This window comes from Quercus robur, chromosome 5 (genome assembly GCF_932294415.1).
Source record: "Quercus robur chromosome 5, dhQueRobu3.1, whole genome shotgun sequence".
Classification (NCBI taxonomy): domain Eukaryota; kingdom Viridiplantae; phylum Streptophyta; class Magnoliopsida; order Fagales; family Fagaceae; genus Quercus; species Quercus robur.
The window spans coordinates 20,945,747-20,972,865 of record NC_065538.1 but is presented as its reverse complement, the minus strand read 5'-3'; the positions used below and the strand labels follow the sequence as shown (position 1 = coordinate 20,972,865).

General features: G+C 32.5%; 1 protein-coding gene and 1 pseudogene across 1 annotated transcript; both read left to right on the top strand.

Moving 5' to 3' along the window:
• Window positions 1–131: 131 nt before the first annotated feature.
• LOC126725481 (mitochondrial arginine transporter BAC2-like) lies at window positions 132–8,387 on the top strand. The gene is made up of 2 exons (XM_050430243.1): window positions 132–368; window positions 7,534–8,387. The coding sequence occupies exons 1-2, from the start codon at window positions 132–134 to the stop codon at window positions 8,212–8,214; spliced, it is 918 nt and encodes a 305-aa protein (XP_050286200.1). The 3' UTR covers window positions 8,215–8,387.
• Window positions 8,388–18,637: 10,250 nt separating this feature from the next.
• Window positions 18,638–26,903, top strand: LOC126725485 (G-type lectin S-receptor-like serine/threonine-protein kinase CES101; annotated as a pseudogene).
• Window positions 26,904–27,119: the final 216 nt, after the last annotated feature.

Here is a 27,119-nt window from a genome sequence, read left to right as displayed (position 1 = left end):
ATAAAAAACACATTGGCATATCAATAGTTTCTCAAATCTTTTACTACAAATAGATTCTCAATTGGGTTAACATTAACATAAGAATATGATCACTTGGTCATCCACAGATAGAAAAAAATAAGAAGGGTACAATGAATTTCTGGCCAGAGTTTCTTGCAAGCAGTTGGGGTAGAGAATTTGTGGCTGGAGGCTTTGGAGGTATTGGTGGTGTAATCACTGGTTATCCGCTTGACACCATCCGTATCTGGCAACAACAGTCGTCGAAGGCCAGTTCTGCCTTTAGCATCCTTCGCAATGTTGTGGCCACGGAAGGGCCTGCTGCCCTCTACAAAGGCATGGCTGCACCATTGGCTTCTGTCACCTTTCAGGTCATGTTTATACTCAGTACATAAGTTAGTTCGATTTTAATTTTATCACATTCAAATTGATCACAATGTATGTATGATTTTGCATGTCTTGGTTTTTTAGATAATAGTGATTCTGTAAATTTAAGGTCATCACATGGGGGGTTGGTAATATATACTCATTTTCATTTGAGATATTAAATCTTATCAGATCTAGACAATTAAGTTTCCCCAACCAAATAAAGCTTAACAACCTTGTTTAGGTCCAAGGATTTCTTGGATTTTAATTTTGGTTATGGGTGTTATTTGGAACTAATTTTTACTGTTATTATTTTATTCAAAATTAATTTAGTGATGTGCTTTAGTTGTGTTCGTTTACGATACTGATATTAGTTTTGCTACATTATTTAACTGATAGTAGTGAAATTCATTTGATTACCATTTGATCACTATCAAGAATCAGGCTGGAAAAACTAGCCATATTTATCATATTTGATATTCTACAATCCTACTCTATACAATTCTTACGATTCTACTCTAGAGAATCAATTTGAATTAGTTTAGGATTGTTCGTATAGCTTCTATGCAACATAAACGACATCCATTAAAGTTATTATAATTACTTGTAATTATTTCTTTCTATGATGAGATCGTCCAACTTTATTAATTAAGTTGTAATGGGTTTTGAAGGGCTTGGCACTTCTCATTATCTTAATACAATTTGCAATTTCCTTGTAACTTTGGAATTGGGATGACTTTCTTTTGTAACCAATGAATTTGGAACTTTATGTCTATTTTTGGTGTAAAAACTTGGAACTTGTAATTAGTTTGAAATTTAAACTTTCTCATTTATTCATATATTGGTAATTTTAAGTAGTTAGTATCTTTTATTAGTAACATATATTATCAGTACAAATAATTTTTCATTATATATTTTTATGGGAAATAGAATATCTGATCTTATGATCCAGTCAATGAAATCCTCTGGCCGATATTATATACGATCTGGATTCTGACTACTTTGTATGTAGCCTCCGTAGTTCTTTCATTGTTTCTTTTTATCTAGATTTTCTCTTTGGTAAAACAAAATACAAGAATTTCTTGGACGATAGTGATTATTTGAACTCCTTCACCGTTGGGCCACATGATGGGGGATTCTAATTTCTATGTAAAGGTGGTATCTATTTTGGAATCAGCATATGGGGTAAACTTTTTGCGTCAAACAAGGAATAGCACATCCCTATTCTTTTCCCTAAAAGCGCCCTAGACTGAAAGAAAGAATAAAAGCCTACCAATGACGTAGCTAGAAAGTTTTAGGCCTTGTTTGGTTTATTTTTTTTGTCACTCAATTTTCATCACTCATCACTCTAAAATACCATGTTTGTTTGGCACCATCACTCATTTCCCATCACTCAATATTTTTCACACTATTTGTGGGCCTCATATCTGTCACCCGGTGCAATTTTTTTTCCTTCTTTAGTACCCAAACTCACTGAACCTAGTGAAAAAAAAAAAAAAAAAAAAAAAAAAAAAAAAACCCCAGAACAGACCGAACCAATGAAAAAAAAAAAAAAAAACCCGAACAGCCAACCCAGAGAAGAAAGGAAAAAAAAAGTCAAAAGGTGGTCAAAAGTTGCGGCTGAATACTATTTGTGGGTCCCCTATGTGTGTTTAATTACAATATTGTCATTGAGTTATGAGTAATGGAAAATCAGATAATTGAGTGATGGAAACAAAGTTATGGACTTCCTAAATAACCTTTTTGCTATGGGTCCTACCATTTTTGAGTTATGAGTTATGGAAACTGAGAATTGAGTCACGGAAACACGCCAACCAAAAAGCCCCTTAGCTTAACACAAATGTCTTTATTCAGTCAAAAGCATATCATAGTATAGAAATTATTTTCCTGTATCTGACGTTTTGCATTTTTTTTTTGCACGCATTTCAATTTTTAGGAGACAAAGTACACTGTTCATGCACTGTTCACATACTGTTTACAGGACCCACAACTACTTTATTAAAAAAAAATATTAAAAATGGGCCTCATGGTACTATTTACACATTTAAAATTTATTTTGCTACAGTGTTTTCAGTTTTCTGTTTTCAGCAAAATAAGCTGTATCCAAACAGACCCATAATATAAAAATCCTTTCATCAAATTCATAGATAAATTAAGTATGATTTTGTTAATGAGTGCTCTTGTGGAATCATTTATGAGGCTTTAAACAGGTCCCACCCATGGTTGTCAAGCTTGTTAAAAGAATCTTGAATATCAAATTAAGAGTTGTAAGATTCTACTTTTTGTAAAACAAAAAGTGAAAAATCACCAATATTGATGATATATGTTAAAAGAAAATTATTGAAACTATTCCCCATTAATAATGACCAATATTGGTATTAGCTGTTTATAAAGTATAGTCCAAATCTCTATAGAATAGGCTAAATTGTTGCTAGGATTTTGAGATATGTAGATTGAGAATTAAATGGACTTTATTTATCAATACATACAATTCAATAAAGATAACTGTATGAGAGTATGAATTTTTCTATTTTCTTTTGATTTGAGAATAGAAGGATCTTTTATTGGGTTAATTCAAGTTTGAGAAAAATTTTTGATCTAACTTATTTCTTTATATTAAAATTAAAAAAAAAAAAAAAAAAAAAAAAAAAACTTACACAAATTAATTATAAAATCTAATGACTATTAAGCACTAAATTATCAATACATAAGCAAATGACAATATCCAAATCAATGTTATAACTTGTTAGCAGCCATAGAAATAGCAATTTATTAATGAGAAAGAGGAAAACAATTGCAAGTAAAAAGATTAGAAATATATTTATAATATCAAAGCAGAAATATATTTATAAATCAAAGTAGGATTGACGATTCCTCTCAAAAAAAAAAAAAAAAAAAAAAATCAGGATTGACAAACCCTAACTTATGTATGCTCAACACTCTAAGCTTTTTGTCAAAATAAATAAATAAATTTTATCAAGTTTTCATCTTTACTTGTGGCAAAGCCAGACCGTAATAATAAAATAGCTAAAGTGTGTCAACTTAAATGTGTTTAGGCATCCATTCTACCCAATCTGTAGATCAGTTTTTAGGAAATGGCAGGCGGTGATCTTATTGTGCATTTGATTTACTGACGTCTTGGTAATACATGATATGAATGAACACTAATCATGAGAGAGCTAGAGAGAGAGAGAGGCATGAATAATTTAGTAGTTGTGATTCTTGTACTTGCATGTGACATCCTCTTTCAAATGATCACTATCAAAAATATAGAATAAGTTTCCACCCTTGCTTCCTTGAAATAATTCACGGATTTCTCACTTTCATAGTAAAGGTAATGGTGCTTCTTGTTGTTGTGTGTAGTGGATTTGTGATGTGCAACCTCATGTCTTTAGATTTTGTGGATGGAGAACTACTGAAATGAACCTCAAGATTTGATCATCATGAGGTTAAGATGGATTTGTTGTTGTTGTTCTGTGTAGTGGATTAGTGATGTGCGACTCGGTGTCTTCGGATTTTGTGCATAGAGAACTCTTGAAATGAACTTCAAGATTTGATCATCGTGAGCTTGAGATGGTGATATTGAGAATGATGTGCTGAGACTTTGATGAATGAAGCTTTTAGAGTCAAAAGATGGTGTCTTAGGTGTTTAATGATTCTATGATGTTTAGGGCTTCGGGAGGATGATTGAGATGACTTGAGTGGTGTGAGAATGATGTTTGAGAGATAGAAAATGATGGCTAATGAAGCTTTGGTCGTCATCTTGTTGCATGAAAGCAACATAATCTTTCTCTACAAGAACACAAAACTAGATCTGAAAATTTGATAGCCAAAAAGTCTCCTAATTTTTTAAGGTAAGGGGGAAGGGGTGTGTTTTTTATAGCTGTAAATTGATTAGAGAGTCCAAATTGCCCTCCTTTCTATCTATCCAAAAGTTTTTGAACTTGTATCTATCCACTTGCATGTTTGGAGCAAAAAAAGTGGCATTGAAATTTGAAATTTTGGAGCTTTAGGAAAAAAATGCCAACTTCCATGACAGAAGTGTCGTTCACCTTTTTTGCTATATAAAAGTGTCAAATCTCTCTAAATTACCTAATCTATGCATGCCTCAGGATTTTAGTCATAATGTTTGACTCACATTGGACTAAGGTGATTCCAACATGGCTTTAAAAACCGGATTGGGGGCAAAATCAGATTTACCTTTGGTTTTTAATTTTAACCAATTTTTGATTGGTTTTGGGCATTTTTATCGGATTGGACTAGTACCCAATTCTCTGTTGAATTGGCCGGACTGTTTGGTCCAATCCCATTTTTAAAACCATAGATTCCAGTGGAGTTTGAAAAATGATTCAAAATGCAACGATTGTTACAAATATTGTTTGTTCAAAATTTAAATGTTTACTATGTCAAAATTACCTATCAATGTGGATCTGAAATTTTTTTTTTTTTTTTTTAATTTTGAACAATTTTAGCTTGATTTTTTTTATTTATTTGAGAATAATTACATAATTGAAGAGATCGTTTTTTAAGCTACTTTATGTTCAAAGTGTTCTCCAAGTATTTTTTAATTTTAAACTTTCTGTCTCTTTTTTTCATGGAGGCAAAATCAAAATTGAAAAGTTAATAGTATTTGTGATAGATAAATCTTCTGAGATGGCATTTCACAGCGGCAGATATTTTGAAATTTTGATTTGAGGGTAAAAGGATTTAAGATATTTTAATGAGTGGTATTTCCTTAACTGCCTTGTAGGATTTTGTTTTGTTTTGTTTTTTGTTTTTTGTTTTTTGTTTTTTTTTTTTTTTTTCCACGTGATGAGCAAAGATCCTCACATGGATCAAATGAAATTAATCTCTTTTTTTGTGCAAGTTAACTGGCAAGAATATAAAGATCATGATTTGCAAAAACTTTTGTCGAAGAAATTATCCATGCTCGATTTGAAAAAGGGATAGCTGAGAAGAAAGTTTTGAATTTTGAATAAAAGAAAAGTCTTCCTAATTTTGAAGGAACGCTAATTTTTTTTTTTTTAATAAAATTTTTACAAAAAATTTCATTATTGGAAAACCAGCAGAAAGTGAGACCATGCTCAAATGAAAAGAAATTTAAAGTAAGTCAAGGGCCCATTGCCCCTAGTTGGTTAGAGGGAAAAAATTAAGTTTATTGGGCCTTTTAAAATTTTTTGTTGAATTTCTTGTGAAACTACCTTTTTTTAATCAATTTGATCCATAGGATTTTTATTTTTTTACTATTTTATTTTATAATCAAGCATATTTTTAGGAGGGGAAAAAGAGAATAGAAAATGCGGGCTTGCTGAAAAAGCACCATGAGACCTTATCCATATGAATTGAGGAGAGAAAGATGAAATAGAGTAGAATTAGCCTAAAATTAGTCTATTTTCGACCAACTCTATTTTACTCCTCTTCCCTCACCCTTCAATCCAATCGGGCTCTATATCTCTAGGTTTGGAGATGATTTGACCTAAAGAAGTAGAGAAAAAAAAGTTGGAGAGCTCAATGACTCTTGTACAGTTTTTTTTTTTTTTTTTTTTTTTTTTTTTTTTTTTTTTTTGAGACATGGTAGGGCAATTCCCCTAGTTCGGAAGATGAAATTTTTTTTTGAAAAAATAAATCACAGGTCTAATACCTTAGTAAAGATGATGATTTTTGAAAATGGTCTATGGGCTTAACACACATTTTTTTTAAATTATTTCATGGGCCTAACGCACCCATTTTCGGTGCAACCATTTGACTTTCTTTTCTTTTTTTCTTTTTTTAAAAAAAAAAAAAAAATTGTGTCCATTTGAGAATCGTGTGTCCATTTTACTTTGTTTGAGCAAATGTGTGGATTTTGCATGATGGTAATTCCTAGAGTTGTGTACAGAGAAATTGGATATAGGTCTGAAAAAGAATGAATTTCAAAGAGTAAGTGCCAATCGCCGCTAGTGTCTCAATATGAAGTTACCGATCGGCACCTTGGTCTTGGACATCAATGTGAGAAATTTTTGTGAATTATGGCCTTTCAAATGTACAATGTGAATCTCCCTTGAATTGGTGCTTTGGATTGTTGAGTTTTGATTTTTTTTTTTTTTTTTTTTTTTTTTTTTTTTTTGGGATTTGCAAGGGTTGAATGTTTTGATTCTTGAGATTTCCAATGTTTAGTCGATGGTTTATGTTTTGGGCATTGCTTGAAAAAAGTGAAATGGTCTATTGCTCAATGAGTTATGAATTGTTGAGCATTCAAGCATGATCTTGAAATATTAGTTGGATGGTGATTAGCTGCCAGTAGTGAGATTCAATAGTTGTTGAGGCTGTCGATATTATTGTTTATTTTGTTCCAAAAGGGGTTGGACTCGTTCATTCTTTGGTCGTGGTCTTGTGGTGGGTAAAGTTTAATGTCTACAAGGTGTTTGGAATTTTTGTTTCAATGTGTCATTTAGTTAAACCGACTGATTTCCTGAGTGTAATCACAAGTGGTAAAAGAAACATCACATTGTTGTGAATTTTTCATGGCTCATTATTTTGGAAAACTTGAGACTACTTGACCACTCGGAAAGAAAAATTTGTTTTTTTTTTACTTAGCTTACATTTAAATCTTGGATACAACCAAAAAAAAAGAGTCATATTCTTGGTTTTCAAATGTAAGGCTGCAGGCATGTGAACTTTAGGTCTGTGTGTTAATATATATTATTTATATTTATTTTTGAATCTTTGATTATCAACTTATATTGATTTTTATTTTTTTATTTAAAAGAATATTTTCACTTGATTCTTGAAGTTGGGTTTTGCCAAACCATGTTACTAAGACCAAATCATGACATTAATTGTAAGAGAAAATATACAGGAATAGTTATTGCTCACTAAGTATAAAGCAAATATTCAATAAAAGTGCCTGCTTTAATAATACCAGGAGATAGTGTAAGCCAGAAGTATAAACTTTAATAATCAAATTTTGATGCAATTTACATTTTAATCTTGGGCACAACCAAAAAGAAAAAATGGAGTCATTCTTGGTTTTCAAATATAAGGCTGCAGGCAAGTCAGTTTTAGGTCTGTGTGTTAATGTATATATTTATAATGTAAACGTGATTCCTTTAAATGGTTTTTGGTTTTGCAAAACTGATATAACAATTCTTTACACTGACTCAAGTCATGTTGAGGGTTTGTACATTGCAGAATGCCATAGTTTTCCAGATCTATGCTGTCCTCTCTCAAGCACTTGACTCATCTGTTTCAGCAACAGATCCTCCTTCCTACAAAGGTGTTGCTCTAGGAGGATTTGGTACTGGTGCTTTTCAGAGCCTAATTCTCACCCCAGTAGAACTAGTAAAAATCCGCCTTCAATTGCAGAACAATAGCTACACAAAACTACATCAGTCAGATCCTTACAAAGGACCAGTAAGTGTTGCCACAAGCATATTCAAAACAGAAGGTATAAAGGGGATGTACCGAGGTTTAACCATAACCTTGCTAAGGGATGCTCCTTCTCACGGTTTCTACTTCTACACATATGAGTATTTGAGGGAGCAGCTTCACCCTGGCTGCAGAAAGAGTGGCCAAGAAAGCCTCAACACAATGTTGGTTGCAGGAGGTCTAGCAGGAGTTGCCAGTTGGGTTTCATGCTACCCCTTAGATGTTGTAAAGACCAGACTACAGGCTCAATCACTCTCATCTCCACAGAAATACACTGGCATTGTTGATTGCTTTGGCAGGATTGTAAAAGATGAAGGATACCACATGCTTTGGCGAGGATTAGGAACTACAGTTGCTCGGGCATTTGTGGTGAATGGGGCTATATTCTCTTCTTATGAGATAGCTCTGAGATGCCTGTTCAACAATAGAAGCATTCAAAAGTAGAATGCAATTTAGGAAGTACTTTCCGAAGAGGCTCAACTTCTGGTAGTAGAAATCTCTCTAATAATATTCTATAGGCGAAGGCCTTAACAACAATGTATATCGTGAATGATATGTCATCATTGTTGAAGCACTATTGCTGTATTTTTCAGAGAGATCCACATTTATATGGAAGAAAAGGATGTACTTTTGTCAAGCAACATATCTAGACAATTAAAGACCAGATAGAAATTTACATCTAGGCAATGAAAGAGTAGATAGAATTTTCCTCCAACCTGACGTGGAGGAACGTTCTTTTAACATAACAGACATTTCAAATCTATCCATGTTTTCTTTAATTACATAAGCCACTTAATAGTAATGTAATCTATTAATCTGTATATTTGACTTCATAGATCATACGATTAAAATACAGATAGATCTTATCTGAATTGTCCCCAGAGAGAATTTAGCTGTTGTTAATAGCTTGAAGTGAACTCCACATCATTTGATCAATTTAGCATCTTTGCTTATAAACTCTGCAGCATTTATTTTTTTAATGAGAAAATTTTAACAAAATATAGGACAAACCAGGGACGGAACCAAGATTCGAGCTTAGGGGGGCCGAAGTATAAACCAAAAAAAATTTAAGGAATTTTCAAATTTTATCACCTTAATTAACATTACAATCTAATATTTGTTGGCACAATTAAAGATCATGTTGCAATAAACTAATACAAATTTCATTGGTGGTGATTTTTTGAAATTTTGTTTGAGGATTTTCAAAATTTAGGACATCAACACTAGATATTTCCTAAATTGTAAATTTACGATAATTTGTCCTTAATGTAAAATTAGTGGTCTTAATTTTTCACTCCATTTTAATCATTAATTGACAAATCAAACAAATTAGTTTTAATAATTTCCACATGATAGTTCTCTAGACCTTTAGACTCCAATCAACGGTAACAGATCATTATTAACAAGTATGGTGCTATTCAATATTCTAGCACATTCTACATCATGCTTCCATGCCCCCACACGACAATAAAATAATGTTAATTTGAGAATATTTTTGGAGGAGGGGGGCCAAAAGTAATATTTTGGGGTATATTTTAAATTTTGGGGGACAGACTACGCATGATTATGCTCGTCACCTGCAAGATTTTGGCTCTTTGGTAGTGATTTCACTCAATGAGATACAATTATTAATCATAAAAAATCAGAGTTATGGTTAAATGTACACAACAAGTAGAATACACATTCCCTATGCAGCAGCCTAGAAATATCCACATGCTGCATAACAGCCAAGACGATGCATTACACACAACCCTGCCTTGGCATCTTCCAACCGCAATGTAATCTCTGCCAACACATTGGTATATGGTGCCCAACAGCCCAAACAACTCAACTGACCCCTTATACAGATTCAGAAGTATGAGAAGTTCAGAACCATACAAATCATCACGCCCCAGTTGCATCTGTAATGCTGCATGCACAAGATGTCACAATCCTTCTGCAGTATAGTGCAAAAGCAGGCAGCCTAGCCGTTTGCTTAATTTGTGCTGCATAACTCTAAAGCGCGAGCGCAAGCCTAGCCATTTCATAATTAATATTATTTTTTTCATTACCAACCACTCATTCCATCCATCTTAATGATCAGCAAATGATGACCCCACCAAATAATCTTCATGTATCCACATCATTAATTGCTGTGTCTTCCCTTACTCTCATGAATGATTCTTCAATTCAAAGAGATGCACTCGGAAAGAAATGAGACCAGAATTTATGCCTATTAATGTACCAATCCATGTCATCAGGAATCACACTGTTGCTAATACTCAAACAGCTTCCAAGAAATATAATTCCTCAAAATGCCTAGAACAGACCCTTAACATTACCGGAATTGAGACCATCTCCTTGATTACCTTAGTAAGAGACGGGTAGGCATGCACATCTTGCACTAAGATGACAGATGGTACATCAACAATCTGGTCATTAACCATGGTACTTTGTTTGTAAATTTGTCTAAATTAAATACTAATGAGAAATGGAATATCATTACTAATAGGAAATATGAACAAGTAAAATCAACTCATAATTAAAACACTAGCGTTCAAATCCCATAAAACCCACAAAATAAATAATCAATATGCGCGTCTGCTTTAATATCATAACTCATTTAATAGTCATGTAGCTTTGTCTTGTTTCGATAACTTCATTGATCATGTAATTAAAATATGGTCTTCAGGAATACTTTGACTAAGAAAGTATGCTCTTATAACATGGAGAAGACCATAATGGTGAGCTGATCCATGCAAAATATGGTCTTCCCCATGTTATAAGAGCATACCTTCTTAGTCAAAGTCTCTCTTCAAAATCAGATTCTCCAGTCAAACAAAGGCTCTCTCTCCATCTCTTACACTTCGTCAAGGGTTTCACTTGTACTACATTCCAGAGTTTTACAACCCAATGTAATTCTAACCACTCTGAATGTCAATTCTTTCTATTATTTTTTTCACTCTGTGCGTGTGTGTGTGTTTTTTTTAATTGAATAGTGTGATTGATTTTTAGATTGAAAATAGTAGAGGAAACAAAGGAGTCTAACGTGGACATGAGACACGCTTGACAGCGTCAAATGTGTGTAAAGATTTGATAGGCACAACGCTATTGTTCTAACCTGCTAGAGGTTATCATTTGCTTCATCTTTGACCTCTTTTTTTTTCCTCTTAAATTACGTTCTAAACCTATAATTAGTGTTTAACATTTTTTTTTTCTTTTAACCAAAAGGTGGAAATAGTGTGTATTACAAATTAATCATCTAATTTCAAAATCAATAAAATAAACCCTTAAGTTTTTTTGAGACCATAAACCCTTAAGTTTTAAAAAGTAACAAGATAAATCATATAGTTTTATAAGTAACAAATTAATCACTAAAAATCTTGTCAATCTACTAGTTGGCACATTTCTATTGTAACTTGTAACTATCCAACTATCAATATTAATAAATAAAAAAAGTAACAAATAAATTTTATTGTTCCATTTAAATGGATTAAAATTTATTTTGTTACTTTTTAGAATCTCATGGATTGAAATATCTCTTTTTTTTTTTTTTTCTTTTTCTTTTTAGGTTTCCAACTACTTTATAATTTGACTGCTGGATTTTTTTTTTTTTTTTTTTTAGCTCATTCCATGCTAATTTGACAAATGTTTGACCGATCGATAATTATTTAAATTGGCACCAACTAGGTTTTTTTTTTTCGAAATCATGTTTTTGAAACACGATTTCATCTACAAAATTTTTGTTTCAAAATAAGATTTACTCTAACTTGAAAGTGCACTTAAAATTGTGTTTCCAAAACAATATTTCAAAATAATAATAAATTTCAAAATTGTGTCTATTTAAAGAATTATTATTAAAATAATAATAATTTGCAAATTCTTCCAAGAATATATGCCCTCTATTTTAGTTTTCTAATTGCTGCAATTCAAAATTTCATTTATGCATGACTTTAAAGTTCACTTTAATTGGTTAGAGTGAGCTGATCCACTGTTACTAGATTATGTTAGGATATACTATTTAAAGAACAAGTGTTCATTTGTGTCTAGATTCTAGAAAAGAATATGAGTAATGCATATTAGTTTGCTAAGTTCGGTATGATAAATTGCAAATCTGTTAAAACATCATAGTTTTTTAAACTGTGATTTAATGATACTTCATTACTTTTTTTTCCTTTCATTTTCACTTCACTCAAAGTTTTGAGTACTCCAAGTAAATGTGAAATGATATTGAGACAGATTATGTGTTGTTTTGATTAGATAATTGAGTTTGGCACTGGATTTTGTATTGATACGGAGACTTTATTGTTCAATTTAGGTGGTTGCATAAGGGCTTTGAAAACGCACTTAGTGTGTAAAACACTTGTGATTGTTTAGACCCCCAAATTCAAGTTTTCCAATCCAAAGCTTATATTCAAACAATTAAGGTGCGGAATAATAAATATAAGCAATACCCAAGTTGGCAAAACACCCTAAACCATAATTAATCACAAACACAGCAGCAATTAAAAGAAATGGAGTAGGGAAGAGAGAAGCAAACACAAAGATAACACCGAGACGTATTATCGAAAAGGAAACCGAAAAACTTGGTGAAAAACCTCTCTGCCGCCCTCCAAGCGGTAAATATCCATTAGAAAATCAGTTGGGATACATGAATAGCAATAGACCTTCCAAGCCTAATCTACCTAATGCATCTAAGCCCTCCAAGCTTCTTGCTCCAACAAGGTTACACTGAACCATGTCTTCTCTAACTTTCCGGATCCCGCAATAAAGTCCATATTGCATCTGCCATCCTTGGCATCTTCCAATGCTTCCCAAGCTCCAAAAACACTTTCAACACTTTGAATGGGTGTGGGTAGTATTTAGGTACAAATCTCCTCTCAATGGATATAACAATGGGAGAGGGAAAGAGAAAAGACTACAAAGATTTCTCTCTAAGAATGAGTAGCTCTCTCTCTAATAAAGTGGGTGTGTTGTAGAAACCTCTCGTAGGGATTTTCTATCAATAGGCTCCTTACCATTTTTGTGGGTAATGAGGGTATATATAGTATGAGTGGAAAGGGAATATGAAAAGTCACATTTCTGCTAACAGGGAAAATTCACGAGTCACTTAAGTCGTGAGATATAGCTGGCACAGCTAGCATATGACTCTTCAACTTCCACAGCTGGCACTTGACTCTTCAACTTCTGGCATGTGCTCCTTATGTGACTTTTAGCTGTCTTGATCAAATCTCCACCACTTAATACTAAACCCAATACAAATAAATCCCACAAAAATACAAGGAAATAAATCAATGAAATTACAACACCTTTTTGTCATGGAATAAGCCAATAAAAATGTTATGAGAAAAATCATAACTTAACAGTCTCCCCTTTTGACTATTCCGTGACAAAACATCCTAAAACAGACTCTAGACTTAAATGTGAGTTTGGGAACAATGGCAAAACTCACACACACCTAAATCTAGAAGCTGTGATGAACTTGGAACATATATACCTGTAACCTAAAACACTTGCACAAAATACATTAGACCCTCAAGGTAAAGCAAGTAATAAAATGACAAGTATAATGTAACAAGTAAAATGCGATCAAGTAAATATGATGTGAAACATATGAGCAACTTGATCATATACCAAAACAGTCATATAGAAATGACTACAATGATCACATAGCAAAGCAAATGATCATCCGAATATGCATTCAAAGAAGCACAATAGCATAAGGATGTATGTCCAACATACAAACACGATGCAATGAGAACAACAAAGCATAGATACTAAATATAACTTAAAGCACCATAAAGCAAACAAGAAAACAAACATAAAGAAAAATAAACAAAACAAAGTTTTCTTATTAACATAATGTCTTCTCCCCCTTGGTATATGCATCTCCCCTATGGAATATCCCTCCCCCTACAAATGTGCACAAGAAATAGAATTTCTCCCCCTAAGAATGTGCACAAGAGTCATATAGAAATGACAAAACTCTCCGGTATACTACTCTAGAGTATATTCTCCCCCTTTTTGACACAAATAGACAAAGGGCCAAGGAGAATTGAGGGCAAGAGATGAAGGTATGAATAAGGACAATGATGCATGAGGGGTGCAAGATGAATGAGAAATGAAGCTCAAACAAAAGACAAAACAAAATGCTACAAAGCATAAGGTAAACATGACATGCTAGGATGAAGAAATAAGGTATAGACCAATGCATGACAAGGGTAGCAAAAATGTGTGCAAGAGGTGGTTATGTTCAATGCATGACCAAAGCAAGAAAAATGCACTGGGGTAAGGTGTGTTAAATACACAATCAATGAACCAAACATGTTCCTAATGAGAAAACATGAGAAACCCCAAAGTTTGAAACTCATCAGAGTCCAAACAAGTGAGAAAATGCCTAAGAGACATTTTATCAAATACCTAGCATGCACATTATAAACAACAATGTAAAACAATTAAAAACTAACTTAGTATGTAAAACACTTGTGATTGTTTAGACCCTCAAATTCAAGTTTTACAATCCAAAACTTATATTCAAACAATTGATGTGCAAAATGATAAATATAAGCAATACCCAAATTGGCAAAACACTCTAAACCATAATTAATCACAAACATAGCAGCAATTAAAAGGAAGAGAGTAGAAAAGAGAGAAGCAAACACAAAGATAACACTGAGACGTGTTATCGAAGAGGAAACTGAAGAACACAACGAAAAACCTCTCCGCCGCCTTCCAAGTGGTAAATGATCCACTAGAAAATCAATTGGGACACATGAATAACAATAGACCATCCAAGCATAATCTACCCGATGCACCTAAGCCCTCCAAGCTTCTTGCTCCAACAAGGTTATGTCGAACCGTGTCTTTTCTAACTTTCTAGATCCCGTAATAGGCTCCATATTGCATCCACCATCCTTGGCATCTTCCAATGCTTCCCAAGCTCCAAAAACACCCTTTAACACTTTGAATGGGTGTGGGTAGTGTTTGGGTACAAATCTCCTCTCAATGAGTATAACAATGGGAGAGGGAAAGAGATGAGATTACAAAAATTTCTCTTTAAGAATAAGTAGCTTTCTCTCTAATAAGGTGGTTGTGTTGTAGAAACCTCTCTTAGGATTTTTCTCTCAATAGGCTCCTTACCATTTCTGTGGATAATGAGGGTATATATGGTATGAGTGGAGAAAAAATACAAAAAGTCAAATTTCTGCTAACAGGGAAAATTCACGGGTCAACTTCGCAGGTCACCTGAGTCGCGAGATATAGCTGGCACAGCTAGCACATGACTCTTCAACTTCCACAACTGGCACGCACTTGACTTTTTAGCTTCCGACATTTGCTCCTCATGTGACTTTTAGCTGTCTTGATCAAATCTTCACCACTTAATACTAAACCCAATACAAATAAATCCCACAAAAATACAAGGAAATAAATTAATGAAATTACAACACCTTTTTGTCATGGAATTAGCCAAAACAAATGTTATGAAAAAAATCATAACTTAACAGGCTTGTTCTACCATTGATCTGATCCCTTCCTCTACCATAGCTCACCAAAAAAATTAGGAGCATAATCAAAGCACGAAAACTTGTCCTCCCTTTGTTCAAGTTTTCATTGCAAGCAAAGCACGAAAACTTGTCCTCCCTTTGTTATGTCTGCTACTCTTCATGGGCCCATCCTCAATTACTCTGTTAATAAAGACATCACAACAACAACATGGTTAACTATAGATTACTAAGCAAGTCATGTTAGCATCGAGGAATATTAATCCGTTTAATAAACTTGTATGATTAATATTAACTCATATAGTCGAATACTCATGAGTTAACACAACACAAACTCATGAACATGAATTGCCACTTCTACTCTAAATATGATGCCTTTGAGTTTAATTTATTACTTTTTTGAAATCTCAAGATTTAATTTATTTGTTTTAAAATTGTTAGTTTTAATTTGTTACTTTTGAAATTGTAGAGTTTAGTTTGTTACACTCCCTAAATTGTAGGGTTCAAAATGTAATATTCTCTAAATACAAATATGAAAATGTTGATGTTTTGGGACTAAAGAAATATTGATTTCAATTATTTTATTATCTTGTAAGATAAGAAATCTTGGCACGATAAAGAATAAACTATTATTGTTGACAATAAAAACATTACAACTTAGTCGAAAATTAAATTATTATGCTTTTCGACTCTTGATCATTTTGCCTGTAGAATTATGATTGAAACAATTATATATGCAAGTGCTATCAATGATTCAATCAACCTATATCCCTTTTCAATTGTTTCTAATCCCAAATATAATACACAACAAACAAAAAGGCATACAATTCCTCAAAATGCCTAGTACAGACCCTTAACACTGGAATTGAGACCATCTACTTGATTACCCTAATAAAAGACAGGTAGGCATGAACATCTTGTACGCATATGTATGACAGATCAAAGATGGGTACATCAAGAGATAGAGCATGCTTTGGCTTCTTCAGCAATATTAGTTTGTTTTGAATTGTTAAATTCAAGAATGACTCCCCTTCAAAGCAACTGGGATAGCAAAGATTAGTCTCTTCGTGAAGTAGATAATAAATGGATTTGCTTTTGGAGATCAGGAACAACGTGGTCAACCATGCCCTTGTTTGTGAACATTATCTAAATTAATGAAATACTAATGAGGAATACAATATTATTTACTAATATGAATTATAAATGAGATTTCTTAAAGTATTGGTTTAAAAACTATTTTTAGAAACATTTTGTAGGAAAATGATAAAGCAATTAATTTTTTGACAATCTTATATTTTTTTATGAAAGTGGTGTCAAAACTTTCCTAATATAGTTTATTAATCATTATTCTAAGGGCATCCGATATTATATGCCCTTAAGACATACATTATTTATTCATTTTAGGAAACTTCTTATGAAAAATTGAAAAAACTATTTAAAAAAATTAGTAACATTTTTATTGTTCCATAAATAGTTTCCTAAAATGATTTACTAATGTATGTCCTTAGTACATACTTTAGTAAAACCCAATAAGAAAATTCAACTAATGGAATTCATAAAAAAATAAATAAATAAATAAATAAAGGAATTCATCGGTCATCATCAATATCTGAGCATGCGCGTATGCTTTAATGTGGCATTTGGTACAGGGTAATGTTTTAGGATTCCCAGAAATGTTAAAGATTCTCATGTTTGGTTGCAAATCACGCTAGGGAATCATATGTCAGGGGAAATTATATTTTTTATAAATTGACAATTTTAACCAATTTTCCTTATCATTTAAGCAATTAAGATAAAATATAAAACAAATCATCAATATCTTTTCCCGCCAAAGTAACAAAAATAGAATAAACAACTCTGTTGATATATTCTTTAACAAAATTCTATTTAGTTTTCACGTGTAGAAAAAAAAAAAGTTTGAATGGGACCCTCCATTATTGCCAGGAGGTGATGAAACACAAACTCGTCAGTAAGAATGGGCAGATGGAATCCCTTGCGGTGTGCGAGGGTATGCTTGATGAGGGTCACCGATGTGGTGCCTGCCACAACGTCTCCAATGCCAAAGTTAGGATAATGACCAAACAAAGTAAAGAATCAGAATATGCTCTCAAAGTGTCAGTGTATCTCCGTACCTTCTATTGACTATATGAGAGGTTTAAACCTGCGGCCTTAGGGGCTAGCCGTTGGGGTTGTTAATGCTTTCTCAAGTAACGCCTCTGGTCCAATAATGAGACTTTTAAGAAGTTCCCAACGGTCTGCTTGATTGATTTCGTAACTGCTCAGGTCATTGATTGACTGCATTGAATGACTCCCTGCCTTCGTCAGTGATGATAGCTTTCTTCGTTGTTCCTGATGACTTCGTCATTAATGTTATCTTCGTCAGTGGGATGTAGCATCGTCATTCCCATCACTAGGTATTCACTTTTGCTGTAGTGTGTATTGCTCAACAAATTATTAATAGTTTATATTTTGTTTTTCATTATTTATTTAGAGGAATTTTTGTTTTTTTTTTAAAGGACTTGGTAGTTCACATTCAAATTTAAGGATAGAATAGGAAAAATAAATAATTCATTTAAACTTCCTAGGAATAAACCAAACATTATCATCTCACATTCCTAGGCATCTTAAAAGATTTCCAATGAAACCAAACATAGGAATAGCAACATTCCTAGGCATTCAGATTGCAAGGAATCACATTCCTAGGAATCTGGATGCCAGAAGTAATATAGATTCCTCCGTACCAAACGCCTTAATAGTCTTGTAAACTTTTCCTAGTCTAGGAAACTTTTTAGATAACTATTGATTTAATAAAAATTTGACAAAACTATAAAAAAATAAATTAGTCACATTTTTTATTTTTTTCATAAATATTTTTCTAAAATATTTTACTAATGTATGTCCTTAATTCATACTTTAGTAAGACCCAATAAGGAAAATCAACTAATGGAATTCCTAAAAATAAAAAAATTATAAAAAAAAAAAAAAAAAAAAAAAAAAAAAAAAACTAATGGTTTGTTTGGATTGAGGGGGAGGAAAGGGAAATAAAGTAGAGTAAATCAGTAAAGTAGAATTGATCTAAAATTAGTTTATTTTCAGCCAACTTTATTTTACTCTCCTCCACTCATCCTCCCTCTCCTCTCAATCCAAACAAGCCCTAATGAAATTCATCAGTCATCATCAATATCTGAGCATGCGCGTATGCTTTAATAGTCTCGTAAACTTTGCCCTGTCTAGATTACTTCATAGATTCTTCTTAAAATACGCGTATATTGCTACTAGTTTAACATGACTTGACCAGCCAACTCCATATCAGAATAATTGTTTATTATGCTATGAACCTTTTCTTCTTTCTTTCTTCTTCTTCCATATTATATATGTTTCCTTTTCCCGGTAAAAAGGGAACATCTAATGGCCCGTTTGGCGAGCTATCCCATGCAAACAAATAAGGACTTCTCCGTGTTAAGAGTATCCTTAGTCAGAGCATCTCTTCTCTAAATATGAAGATGAGAATTAGCCCATGAGGCATGAGTTAGTCTCCCTTCAAGATCAGATTCACTCATTCACCAAGTCACACCAAGGCTCTCTCTCCCTCTCCTACACTTCCTCGATCAAGGGTCTCACTTCTACAACAATATAATCCAATGTAATTGTAACCACACTGAATCTCAACTAAAAAATAAATAAAAAATTTATTTCCTTCACTCTGTGTTTTTTATTTATTATTATAAATTAATAGTATGGTTGATCTTTAACTTGAAAATTGCAGAGGAAACGGATTGTCTGACGTGGCTAACTGGCTTCGACGGTGTTGAATGTGCGCAAAGATCTGACAAGCACGATACTATTGTTCTCACCTGTTGAGGTTATCCTTTGATTCATATTTTGCCTTGTTTTCTAATTAACAATTCTTTTCTTTGAGTAAAACGTAGAAATAGTGTGTAAAAAAAAAATTTTTAAAAATCATATAATTTCAAAAGCAATAAATTAAACCCTTCAATTTTAGATAGTAAAAAGCTAAATCATAGTATAGTTTCAAAAATAACAAATCATATAGTTCTGTTACTTTTTAGAATCTCATGGATTCATTTTTGTTAATTTTATAATCATAACTTATAATATTTAATCTGTTACTTTTAAACTTATAAGATTTAATTTGTCATATACTGAAATTATAGGGTCTTAAATGAAATTTCCCTTCTTCTTCTTTTTTCTTTTTAGATTTCCAACTACTTTTTAAAATATTTATCTTTTATGCTTATTTCATGTTGATTTGACTAATATTTGACCTATAATAATTTAACTTGGCTTAAATTTGAATTTTTTAGAGAATTTATCCATTTTTCTAAATCGAATTTTGAAAACATAATTACATTAACAAAATATGTGTTTTAAAATAGAATTTACGCTAACTTGATTGTGCACTTAAAATCATGTTTTCAAAACAAAATAATAATAATAATAATAATATAAATTTGCAAATAATTTCAAAACTTTGTTGATTTAAACAATTATATTATTAAAATAATACTATTTTGCAGATTTTACGAAGAACGCAATTTTAACCTCTTTGAAACGTTTCTAATTGCTGCAATTCAAAATTACATATATGCATAATTTTAAAGTTTATTTTAATTTTTTAGACTTTAAGTGTGCTGATCGTCTCTTAGTAGATTACTTAGGATATGCTATTAAAGAACAAGTGTTCATGTGCCTCTATATTCTAGAAAAGAATATGAGTTATGCATATTAGCTAGTTTGCTAGTTTCGCTTCTCAAAAAAAAAAAAAAAAAAGAGCTAGTTTGCAAGTTTGTGTATGATCACTTGTGTACGTTTTTAGACCCCTTAAACACAAACAAATTAACCTAGTTATTTAGCCAAGTGATTAACTTAGGTAAATTATGCAGATCTAGGTTAACACAAATAAATCATATCATTGAAATAGTGAAGAAAAAAAAAATAACACAACGATATGATAACCCAGGAAAACTAAATCGATAAAAAACCTGGAGAGAATTTAAACTAGCTATCTTCAAGGTAAAACAAATCCACTATGAAAGAATTGAAGTTTACACAATTTCGACTTAGACTACTAACATCCTATTACTACCTCGAGTAGGAAACTTACTATTACGACTACGTGACAGCTCCGAGTCCACAAACTATTTCTTTCTTGAATTCACAGCAACCATAAGTACTCCCACTTGTGTTTCTCTTTAAGCTCTTTGTACAACAACTGAAACGATCACCAAACTCTCGATATCAATCTTGAGATTGGAAACCCTAAGTATGTATGAAGGCAAATACATCTAGATCTCACAAGAGATTCATACATATAGCATAAATAACAACACAAAACGTGGTTAGGGTTTCTCATTTTATACTTAAGGCAAAATATAAAACCCTACACGTCAAACGAGTTTGGGCTGAGTTGGAAAATCTGCAGAAAAAATAATCTGCACAAGCTTCGATCAATTGAGTCTAATTTTCAATCGATCGAACCTTGTAGAAAGTCAATAGAAATTTTCTACAATTACTCAATTCCAACTTTACATACAAATACTTTGAATAAGTCTAAAACAAGACTAAACATTTTAATCATGGTTTACCAACATTACATAATGAAGTTCTAATACATTTAAACCTAAAGTCTTAGAACCTAACAACTTGCAAATCTGTTAAAACTTTGTAACCATGAAATTGTTGAATTATTGATACTTCATACTTCTTTCATTTTTATTTTTACTTCACTCAAAGTTTTGGCTTCTTCAAGTAAATGTGAATTGATACTTGTGAAGTGATAATGAGACAGATTATGAGTTATTTTAAATGGGTTTTGATGAATAAATTTGTATTGTCATTGTGTTGATAGACTTTATTGTTCAATTTATGTGGTTGCATAAGAGATTGTTGTACCATATTTGCACTTAAATGTGATTTGATCCCTTCATAAGAATCACGTTTTCAAAACACAGTTTAAAAAAATAAATGATATATATTCATAAATAATTTCAAAACTGTGTTGATTTAAACAATTATTATTAAAATAATATTATTTTGCAAATTCTGAGATATTTTAAATGGGTTTTGACGAATAGATTTGTATTGTTATTGGAGTTTAGCCCGGGATTTTGGGTTGATAGAATTTATTGTTCAATTTAGGGGGTTGCATAAGAGCTTGTTCTACCATATTTGCACTTTATGATTTGATCCCTTCCTCTACCAAAGCTCACAAAAAAATCAAAGACTACCATGGCAAGCAAAGTTCAAAAACTTATCCTCGGTTTATTATGTCTGCTACTCTTCCTGGAGCCATCTTCCCAGCAAGACACATTAGTGCAAGGACAGGAAATCAAGTATGGAATTGAATTAGTTTCAGGTCAAGGAAACTTTAAATTGGGATTCTTCGCCCTTGTACATAACAATTACTATTTAGGCATATGGTACAACGACGACCGTGCACCCCCGCGTGAGAATGTAGTGTGGGTTGCCAATCGAGACACTCCAATCTTTAACAATTCTGGAAGTAGTCTTACTATTGATGGTTACGGGAATTTGAAAATTTCATACAATGGGGGGCTTTCTATTGTGTTATATTCTGGACAAGCAAGTAATGATACTGCTGCTGCTCTACTTGATAATGGTAATTTTGTCCTGCGTGAACTTAGTACAGGGCGACAATTGTGGCAAAGCTTTGATTATCCTACTGACACACTTGTGCCAGGAATGAAACTTGGAGTTAATCGGAAAACAGGACATACTTGGTCTCTAAGATCATGGAGAGGCACGAAGGTACCTGAGGCAGGGGACTTTACCTTTGGCATGGATCCTAACCATACAGATCGATTAGTCATCTTACGGCATGGGAACAACTATTGGACTAGTCAGGCTTTGAACAACAGCCATTTCAACTTATCAAATTGGCGCTCCAATTTAACTATGTATTTAGCTATGTATCGAATGAGAATGAAACATACTTCACTTACTCTCTGGGAAAAAACATCACAACACCCCTACGGTTAACTATAGATTACTTGGGAAACCTTAATGGTTACAGCGGATCCCTAGTCCGCTGTAGTCCTGATGACGTAACTGAAGGATGTGCGGAGCAAAAGCTTCCTCAGTGCAGGATTATTCTTCCATCTTACACTGATTCCGAGTTTTTCATGTACGAAAGCGGATATGGATTCAAGTTTAATGAAAGTGACAACCTGTCCATTAAGGATTGTGAGGCCAAGTGCTGGAACAATTGTTCTTGTGTTGCCTACGCATCTACAAATGAGGATGACGATGCTGGCTGTGAAATTTGGAGCTCGGATTTTACATATCAATATTCTGGTGCACGGAGATTATACATACTTTCTCGTGAGTCTACCTCATGCCCAATTTATCACATTAATCTATACTAATAAAATTATTGCATTTAATTTTGTGAACTCTTGTTGCGGAGATGGTACGGTGTGTTTCCGTTGCATGCTTTTTCACCCTCACATGAGGGTGGACCTCATAAGTGTGGGGTCCAGCCTCGGAAACACAAAAGTTTCTCCTTGTTGCACCTTTTTATCAAAAAAATTTTTATTTAAACATTATTAAATACAAAGAAATAATAAAATATTATCTTTACAAATCCAATTATTTAATATTGGAAACTATTGAGTTGCTAGCTTTACAAATCAAACCATAAGCAATTATACCAATCCATTCATATAATTTTACATAATCATTCCTCTTCCTTGTTTCAGTCTCTTTTTCTCCACATTATTTCTTATCTAACCATTATCCTTTCTCCAAGCCTTTCTCTCACTTTTAGGTTGTTCTTCTTCCATTATTAATACCCTACTTACCATTACACTTCCTCCAACCCTTCCTTTCCCTATTTTTAACTTTTCTTCTCCCCCTTCTTTTCTATTATTACTCCTTTTGAACATTCCTAATTCAATCCATGTTTTTTATTTTTTGTAGCCTTGCTTTGGCTTGATGAATTTTTTTATTTTTGACAACTCAATTTTTTTTTTAACAAGATAGAAATTCTACTCTAGTCTAATCTAAGTGTATATATATATGTGAAGTTTCCTCCTAGAAACTTGAACCACGGCCCTTACCCCCCACACTCCACAAGCACTTATACTTGTGAAGCGACCATCGCACCAAGTGTGTGCGGTGGTGACAACTCCACTTTGGATTTGTGTTTTAGTGCTTTTCTATTTGTGATTCTTAATTCTCTATTGCATATCCCCTTCATCCCTCTTATGACTTTAGCTAAGTGAGAATTGTTAATTATAGAAAACATGTATTTTATTGAGTATTTTTTATTTCATACAGTAAGCGAGAGATCTATAAATAAATACCTACTTTACTAACTATGTTCTATACAAAGAGTAGGAACATATCATATATGCATGGCTTTAATTTGTATTAATAGGATTGATAATTTGATTGCTTGATGTGTACAACTATATTAACGGATTATTTTGTTGACGACATGGTAAAAATAGATAAATACGCATTATTGATTTCTTAACTAGTTGAATAATTGCCATAAGCTTTATCTCTAGTGGGTTGTGATAAAACAAACAAAAGAACAAATCCAATTAGTATTATGCAAAAAAAAATTATTTAATTTTGTTCAAACTCTTATAACACAAATTCTTCTGACAAAGAACTGTCCAGTGGCGGACCATCACAAGGATTGAAGGGGGCCTTGGCCCCCCCAAATTTTTGAAAAAAATGAATGAATATTTTTTTTTGAATTATCCTAAATAATTTGAAAATTTTTAAAAGAACCTTATCATTTTGGCCCCCATACCCAATAATATACATATATATTTAAGAAAGTCTAAAAATAAATATAACTCTTATTTAAATAGAAAAATAATGCTAGAGATACATACTATTCTATAAAAAATATTACAAATGGCTAATGTGATGAGTAGTAATTGGTAAATGAAAAAGTGATATTAATGCTACTACAGTTTTGTGTTTACAACATAAAAGTAAAAGTTCAGTGTGACTAAACTAAATAAGAAATAGTGAAAGACAAATTTGAAGCTTCCGTAGGCCCCTCATCCATGTATAGTGCTCCTAAACGTGTTACTTTACTTTTCATTTGCTTTTTTTTAATTTCTTTACTTTACTTTTCACTTGCTTTCTTTTTTATATTCCTTATAATACATTATTTGTTATTATAATAATCAATATATTATATACCGTATGACATTATAATTTATAAATGTACTTGATTAGTTTGATTAAAATATAAAGTATATATTACTATATTAACATGTATTTAGCACTTCAAAAAAAATTAACATGTATTTAACTGTTGTTTATAGCATATATTGAGTTATAAAGTATTGTACATTACTATTTAGATTTCATACACACACACAAATTTTTATAGATGCCCCCCAAAGATAAATTCCTGGCTCCGCCACTGGAACTGTCATAGAAGGATCCATATAGTTTCTTATTATGGAATTAGAGTTTTTAAGCATGTATTTAAATAAGAGTTTCAATGGTTGAAGTTATCAATAGTTTATACTATGAACAAAGGGTCCTAACCTCATCAACAGATTTGTAGCCCCCTATAGCTCAAAGCCAAAGCGATAAATTTTATCGGTCTTAGTTTGATTTCTAAAGCATAAGCGGTTTATGTATCTCAAAGAATAGTAATGATAAGAAAGAGAATGAAAAGAAATATTGTTGCTAGTAGAACATTAAAAAAATTGTTTCTCCTTGAAGCATCATTTGATCATAACAAGAAGGCAAACAGGTGGTGGATATGGCCTATCGTGGCAGTTGGGGGATTTATTATTATCACCTTGTGCTTCATATGCTATATAAAATGCAAAAAACACAAAGCAAAAGGTAATTGATATTCCAACTATAAATGTTTCAGCTATACTACTAATGAAAGCAACAACAAATTTTCAAGTTATATTTTGCATGTTTGTTAATCAGGAAAGAGACAAAAGAAACAAAATATGCTAATACAAGAACTTGGAGGTAATGCAAGACCTACCACTGTATATGATAAGGTGCATAAACAAAATAAGATGGGCAAGCAAATCATGAGTTGCAAATCTTCAGCTTTGAAAGCATTTCTGTTGCTACAAGTAATTTCTCAAGTGAAAATAAGTTAGGAGAGGGTGGTTTTGGACTAGTTTTTAAGGTTAGTTCTTGACATCTCTCCCTCTCTCTCTATTTTTGTAGGAAAGTTGAACATAAGACCTAGCCTAGCTAATCCAACTCGTCCAATAAATAAATTAACTCTTGAACTGAGCTCAACGGCTCAATAGAATCTTGACAGAAAATTAAATAATGTTAGCAAAGACTGAATAAAGACATTGAGTAAAATATTACTAACGCAATATACTTTTAGGGTAAATTATCTAATGGGCAAGAAATAGCAATAAAGAGACTTTCAAGAAATTCTGGACAGGGATTGGTAGAGTTCAAGAATGAAGCTGTTCTCATTGCCAAACTCCAACACACTAATCTCGTAAGGCTTTTTGGGTTTTGTGTTCAAGAAGAAGAAAAAATACTAATCTATGAGTATATGCCCAACAAAAGCTTAGACTTCTTTCTCTTTGGTAGGTCAAAAGCTCATTGCTTCGAAATTTTGCTTACATGATTTTTTTCTTCTTATAAGTCAATCAATACTTATCATTTCCATTACATTATTTTCTATTTTGAGTCAGATTCTACTAAAAAGTATTTATTAAATTGGAAAAAACGCTTCAACATCATTGAAGGCATTGCTCAAGGACTTGTTTATCTCCACAAATATTCAAGACTAAGAGTGATTCATCGAGACTTAAAAGCAAGCAACATTTTGCTTGATGAGGAGTTGAATCCAAAAATATCTGATTTTGGTATGGCTAGAATATTTGGGTTGAAAGAATCAAAAGAAAACACAAATAGAGTTGTCGGAACGTAGTAAGTACTTTATTTGTGTGTGTGTGTGTGTGTGCGCGCGCTCTTTTTCATACACTAAGCTCATTGGTCAATGTTACATCAGCGGTTATATGTCCCCAGAGTATGCAATGAATGGCGTCGTTTCGATCAAAACTGATGTATTCAGCTTTGGAGTCCTACTATTAGAAATTGTGTGTGGCAAGAAAAATAATAGTCGCTATCAATCTCATGATCTACTCAACCTTATAGGATATGTAAGTTTCTCACTTAATAACTTATACATGGAATTTTGAACTTTATAGTTAATGTTGTGTATACAATTGCTTGTATCAGGCGTGGAAATTATGGAATGAAGGTAAGGGTCTAGAGCTGATAGACCTTGCAATACTAGATGAATCGTGTCCTATATCTGAAGTATTGAGATGTATCCATGTTGGTCTCTTATGTGTACAAGACCAAGCAACAGATAGACCTACTATGCTAGATGTTGTTTCTATGCTTTCAAATGAAACCCTTCAACTCTCTCCTCCAAAACAACCTTCATTTTTTATCAACACAATTGCAGGAGAGCAAAAGGATTCTATAATTGAGTTAGAAAATTGCTCCTTAAATAATGTCACAATTTCAGCGATGGAAGCGAGATAAAATATTCTAGTTATGTGTGAATGTATTATTAGACACACGCCTACCTGATTCACAAGACAAGCCTGTATCAATATGTTTAATGATTTACTAGAATTTTTTAAAAATGCCATAGGCCTATTACCTGATTTGTTTTATCTTTCTTCTTACCGTATGTAATGTGAAGAATATTGATGCTTGTACGAATTTACAAATTTAATTTTTGAGATAAAAAAAATGATAAGATAGTATTTCAAAATTTTGGCATTCACTCCATAATAATTGTTCTTCATCTTCAGGCCAAGACATCAATTGATTTTTGCTATATAGGCA